Here is a 6,946-nt window from a genome sequence, read left to right on the forward strand (position 1 = left end):
TAACCAACTGAGCCACCCAGGTACCCCTCTGTTTACTTTTAAAAAGTGAATAATAAAATACCAGTAGTGAAACTTGACATTTGCTTGGTAAAGTATAAATTTATTTTTCTTTTAAAAAATTGTTTTTACTCTCATCATTTTCTCCAAAGTTTATGTTTTTTGTTGTTTGGAAATTTCATTTCTCCAAGCAGGAGTTTCATTTTACATAAATTGGATACTGGGAGTGCTGTTAGTAGCTTTCAGGGCAATATCTTGAGCTTGGTTGGACTGCAGAATAAGGATCACTTCATTAAACCTGGCACAGAGAAACTCAGGATATTTGAGCATATAAAGAATTTCAGCATCATCCATCTCCAATAGTATTCCAGAGATTTTTCCAGCCAGAGTTGGGTGAATAGATTGAACCAGAGGTACCAGCTTTTCACCCAACATACTCTTCTGAGTTGTAGCTGATGCCAACACAGACACATTTGAAATATCATGACCAACAGGGATAGGCTTCTGAATAGATGCTGGCCTTCCTACTTTAAATTTAAGAGGCCTGCAGACATCTGCAATACCTGTAACTTTTTTGAATCTTTGGTTTGCATGTGGTCTTAAGGCAGAAGTTTGAGGGTAAACAGCTATTTTGGATGTTGTTGTATTGGTGATTTGATAGGTTGACTTGACCCCTGGCACTTGTGGTGGTATGAAAGTGCTGATTGATGGCTTAGGTGTTGCTGAGTGGATAGCATAATGTATATTCTGAGATGGATGATATTTGGCCCTTACCACAGGCTTGCAAAGATGTGCATTGCCACATTGAGACTGAGGAAGAATTAGTACGATGCTATTGGATGATGTTATCTTGCGATAGTTGAGTATAGGATTATCTCCATCTCTCACAGCTGATATTCTTTCCATATAGTTCTTGGTGAGGAAAGCCTGGCGCTCATCCTTACTTTGTGCAATAGCTACATACAGTGGTTTGGTGATCACAATTTTTCCATTCATTGCCATGACAGCTTTATTAGCTTCCTCAGGAGTTGTGTAGCAAACAAAACCAAAGCCTTTGCTGTGGCCTGCCTCCATTATGACCCTGGCACTAGAGATTGTGCCAAAGAGGGAGAATTCTCTTCTCAGTCGTTTGTCATCAATATCATCTTCAAGATTTTTCACATAAAGGTTAGCACCCTTGCATTTAGTGAGTTTACACTGTTTTATTTGTTCAAATTTATGTTTTAGTTCAGATTGTCTCTCTAGTTTTTTCTGGGCTCTACCAACATAAACTTGATTTCCGTTAAGGACCTTTCCATTCATCCCTTCAATGGCTTTCTTGGCATCTTCAAAATTCTCAAAATTCACGAATCCAAAGCCTTTGGATTTTCCACTTTCATCAGTCATAACTCTTACACTTAATACAGAACCAAACTCACCAAAAACCTCTTTAAGACATTCATTGTCTACATCATCTCCAAAATTCTTGATGTAAACATTGGTAAATATGTTTGCTTTAGCTCTGAGCTCTGCTTCCCTTACTTTGCGAGGTTTAAACTGCCCAACAAAAACTTGGCTACCTTTCAGCGGAATGCCATTCATCTTTGCAATGGCCCTTTTAGCGGCTTCTGATTTCTCAAAATGCACAAATCCAAAACCCCTCGATCCGTTTTCATCGGTTACTACTTTACAAGAAAGAATGCTTCCAAAGACGGAAAATGTATCATAAAGGGACTTATTATCAATAGACTTTGCAAGATTTTTGATGAATATATTGCCCACTCCACTCTTACGAAGTGATGGGTCACGCTGGGACCACATAATACTTACGCAGTGGCTTGCCATTGATAATATCAAAGTTCATTGTGTCCAGAGCCCACTCAGTATCGGCCCGTACCAAGAAGTTCACATAAGCGTAGCCCAGAGAGCGGCGTGTTACCAGATCATGGCACACACGAATTGAAAGGATTGGCCCAGCAGAACTGAATTTCTCATACAGCATTGCCTCATTCACTTCGGGGTACAGGTCTCCGACATAGAGTGTGGACATTTCAAAGTGGGGAACTGAAGCACTCATCTCAAGTTAGGTCTTGAGTGGAATCTTGAGGGAGGTCTGAAGCAGGCGCCAAGACCGGATCTCTCTCAGTGGAAGACAGTCAATGAAAGGAGGAATGGAGGCCAGATACTCTCTGCTTGGCCCCAGCCACAGTCCCAGAGGGAACTCAGCCCTCGAAACCTGAGACTATAGACCCCGGCTTCTGGTGAGTCATAAACATTGCCTATAGATACCCACCATCCCGGATTGTGATGCAGTCTGTGATTGTTTGACGTCATATGCGTAGGCGGCACGTGCGGAGGGGAGAGAGGCATGTGGGCAGCCTTTGATGGCGTCTTTTGTCTGTGCCTTAAACCCAGAAGTTCTTTGGCTCAGCCACCTCAGGCGGCCTAGGGCAGCAGCCATAACTGCTCTGTGGGGGGCTTCGAGGCAAGAAATATGCCTCCAGGCAGTAAAAATCAGGTAATTCAGTGGTCTTTTTCTGAGTTTACTTTTTCTTATCTCTAACTCACCACCTCTATTCTCCCCACCCCCACTCCTCCCCTCTCTTCACCTCTCCTCTGCTCCACCCTTCCCCACACTCCCTGTGTGCGCGCGTGCGCACATGTCTGTGCTTTCTCTTTGAATGCTTTTTGGGGACAAGCCGGAGAGGGAGGGGCGATGTTTTAAAAAAAATCTCCAAATGGATTCACTGCTGTTAACAGCTTGGTTGGGCTTAGGCTTTAAGGTGTTGTTGTTTTTTTAACCATTTAAAAACTGTTCATTATTTCCTGTGGTAATGTAAAAATTCTTTAGGTCCGTTACTGCTTATCTTTGGTATTAAAATTTTACTTCAAAATAAATACTAGCAGCTTAAACCTTAGATGTTTCTTGCATGTCTGAGGTATGATAATCTTTGCGGCTAATAAAATTTTCAAGAATTGAACTATCAGTAGGAAAATATCACGTTTAGAGCAAAATGAAAGAGCACTCTATTATTATTCTGTCTTGAATTGACTGATGGAAGTTTGCTGATGTACTGTTATTTTGTACATATAAAAATTAGTAAGAATTAGGGGTTACTAAAAAGAATTGAGATGAATTCTCCAAACCACTCACTGTTCATCCTGTCTGGGGAATTCCTGTACATATGTATTAATGGAGAATGGACCTTGGACCCAAGTTTAAGAAATCGACAATAATTCCCTAATTTTCTAATGATTCTTTAAACTCTAAAAGGGTATTATGTCCTCTTCTGGTTGCTTCCAAAAATAACCTTCATGTGAGAGAATAGAGGGTTTTTTTTTTTCACTGTATAGGTCTTCTTGTATTTTATTTTGTTTTATTCTAATAGGTTTATGTAAAAGTATTTGCAAATTGTCTGTAGGGCAGAGCAGTAAAATAAAACAAATATTTATTGAGCGACTTCATTGTATTAATTCATTGGGTCTATACAACCTAATGAATTTAGTATTTTCATTGCTGTTCTACATATAAAGAAACTGAGATACAGGAATATTAAGTAACTTGACAAGGTTGTATAAACTAGTAAGTGTCAAAACTAGGATTTGAACATAGGCAGCCTGGCACTCATTCTTTGTTTCTACCCCACATCGCCTTCCTGCAGTAGGGGGAAAATGTTTGTTTTTCTTTCTATGTGATCCATCACTATAGATTTCAAACTAAACCTCTGTGGGCCCTGAAACAATAGCTCCACAGATTCTGAAAGAAATCTAAGGTTCTAAGAAAATCTAGTGTTCATTAACACTCTCAATGTACTCGGCACTGTCTAAAACTTTGGAACTGTACTCAAATTTATCTATTATATATGGTTGAGCAGATTATTCACACTTAAATTCTTGGACATTTACTAAGATCAGACATTTTCTGATCAATTGTACTGATGCTGAGCTTTGAGTTTTTTGAACCCCAAACCCAGTAAATAATGTGGCAAGATGTTATACCTGCATTTAAGCCAAATGTGTACAGAAAGTTTGTGCATTTTAATTTTAGATTTAGCTCTGTTGTCTTTTTAAAATTCATATTGTCTCAAAATGAATTTAAAAATTTAAAAATCTACTTCATAGTACTTCAAAATAAGCTTTTATTCCTGGTTATTTTCTATGCCAAGATAATACCCTAGTTTATAGTTTAAACTGTGATTATCCATGAAACTATATATTATTTTTTTGTATTTTAATTTTTATTATGTTATTTTAGTCACCATACAGTACATCATTAGTTTTTGATGTAGTGTTCCATGATTCATTGTTTGCGTATAACACCCAGTGTTCCATGCAATACATGCCCTTCTTAATACATTACTAATAAGGTTTAGCAATGTAATGAAAAATGAACATTGACATTTTCATTACAAGTTGTATAAACACATACATGCATAAATAATAGTAGTAGAACTACTATTACTTAGCAGAGAAATTTAAGTTACTGTCCTCTATATGATGTCATCCACACCATTAAACATTTACTAAGATTTAGAAATTCAGTAAGTAAAAACACACTGCAAATTTTAATATGTTGAGGATCATTAACTTCACTGTGTCAATTTGTTAAAGGGCCAAATAGTGATTTTACAAATAATTAGACTTTAACAAGCAAATATGAATTTATGCCCTTCTTGCTTTTAAGATGCCTATAATGATAGATATACTGTCATGCAAGCTGTTGTTTTTAGGTACACAACATCTCTTAAAGTCCTCAAGAAAATGAAATATTTCATGTCAATTACTGATCAGTGACTGTGTAAAATGCATTAGTGGCTTTTCTTCTTTTAGTTACTTTTAATTAAAGCTCATTCATCATAGTTTAGAAAGATGGAATGTTTTCAGGCTGTTTTTATTGGAAATGGCAGTAAATCTTTAAAAGTACATGACGATAGTTTCAGGTCAATAAAATTGTTTTCATAGTAGTTGAAATTTATATAAACTGCATTGGTTCCTCCTCCTCTCTTCTAAATATGTTCCTTAAGACAAATTTGGAGGGGTGCCTGGGTAGCTCAGTCAGTTAAGTGTCTGCTTTCAGCTTAGGTCATGATCCCAGGGTCCTGGGATCGAGCCCCACATCAGGCTTCCCACTCAGGGGAAAGCCTGCTTCTCCCTCTCCCTGCCACTCCCCCGTTGTGCTCTCTGTCAAATAAATAAATAAAATCTTTTAAAAAAGACAAATTTGGAAAATATTTTTTTAATAATATCAGGTTTCATGTATTTTTGTAATGCCACACTTATGATATCATGGTCTTATAAGAAATACCTGTAGGGAAGGAAACAGATTTTCATTCTACCCTTCAAAATCTTCTAGCTGGTTTAAGAGTTAAATTGACATGAGGCAGATTAAGAGGAGAAAAAAAAATACAAAATTTAGTTCTATGTGCACAGAGGCCCGATAATGAAATTGAGACCCAGGTAGTTTTTATACTTTTTAGACAAAGAGAATAACTCTGTGAGGAATTGACAGGAAAATGAAAAATTAACTCTGGGATTTTCAATTACTAAGGAATTCTAAACAGAATTTGAGCTGAAGTAGTAAATCGATAAAAAGTAATTAGGTTTGTTTATACAGCCAGCCTTCCCTGCTCTAAATTTCCCATCTCTAGTGATAAGGATGTCTCTTTACTTTCTGGTATGGAGAGGGTACCTTTTATATGGGAGATTTATTTCTTGCTTTCTGGAGACAAAAAGGGGGCGTCAGAGTGGGGTTTTTTTGTTTTTTGGGGTTTTTTTGCATTGTCTATCTTTTATGTAAGTTTTATTTAGAATAATCAATATGCCAAAGTCGTACATTTTCATTTTGGAGTGGCCTGTCCTTGTTCCCTACATACCTCTTCTTTGATTTTTTTTTTTTTTTAGTAATTCCTCCTGGACTGCTCTGTGCTATGGCCATCAATTTTTACATATCACAAACAAATCTCTATGAAAGGATTAAAATTAATGACATTCAAGGTCTGATGCGAGATAAATTCCAAAGTGAGGAAAATGACTGAATAACAAGCTTTCAAATCTTTATACTAAGAAAGATGAATTAATAGTTTTAATTAGGAAAAAAAACTAATTGCTGAAATACATTTATACATTTTTAGTTCACATTTTTAGCTAAAGCTATAAAATCTAATGTACTTTTTTGAGAATATTGATAATTGAGAATTCCTTCTAAGTTCTGATGTGAATGAGCACCTCTGAATGAGATAAGATTTTTCTGGAGAGGTGTTCAGGTCTACTGGGCTGGAAGCCAGAAATATAATGTCCTGGTTCTCCTCTAACTTGTAAGGATAATTCTTTATCCTCTCTGTGCCTACTGTAAGGATGTTATTAGAATAAGAATATTGAGGTATTATTAAGATTTTTGTGGCTAAATGGAGACAAATGGTGACACAACTTTATGTTACCTTACAGGTGGTACTTTACCTTTCTTGTTTTTTCAGGCAAAGGCTATTTGACAAATCAATGTAGGTTTTTAAAATTAATATCCTCTTATGACATGAAATCCTTACTTGAGATTTTTACATTCATATTACTTATGAATTGAAAGTTTCAAATTTTAAAAAAATCAGGAAATTGATAGTTTTGATTCAATAAACATTTATTAAAATAGTAACTTTATATTCTAAATTTTAAGACAATATTGGGAGACTCCTCTTTTCCAGGAGTCAGTGAGTGAAAGCTTCACAACCAAGGTAGATATCAGTCAAAAATTTCTCAGTAGATTCTCTTTAGTTTCTACCAAAGGTAGGATGAAGAAATGATCAGATATTACCTGGATGGGTTTCTTGGCCCTTCAATAGTAAAGTTTCTCTATTTTCTCTGTTGAACTTTGTATTAGGGGTTTTCAGAGAACAGAACAACAACAACAAAATAGGATGTGAATAAGACATGTATATCTATAGCTATCTATCTATCTATCTATCTATCTATCTATCTA

The 6,946-nt window shown here is 36.2% G+C and overlaps 1 protein-coding gene across 1 annotated transcript; it reads right to left on the reverse strand.

Moving 5' to 3' along the window:
• Nucleotides 1-201: 201 nt before the first annotated feature.
• LOC103671999 (polyadenylate-binding protein 4-like) lies at nt 202-2,100 on the reverse strand. Its single transcript, XM_008700638.2, is given in 2 exon segments — nt 202-1,800; nt 1,802-2,100. Coding segments are annotated over 2 exon segments (1,851 nt in total). The 5' UTR covers nt 2,054-2,100.
• Nucleotides 2,101-6,946: the final 4,846 nt, after the last annotated feature.

The sequence above is a fragment of the Ursus maritimus genome, assembly GCF_017311325.1.
Source record: "Ursus maritimus isolate PB19 chromosome X unlocalized genomic scaffold, ASM1731132v1 scaffold_X1, whole genome shotgun sequence".
NCBI lineage: Eukaryota > Metazoa > Chordata > Mammalia > Carnivora > Ursidae > Ursus > Ursus maritimus.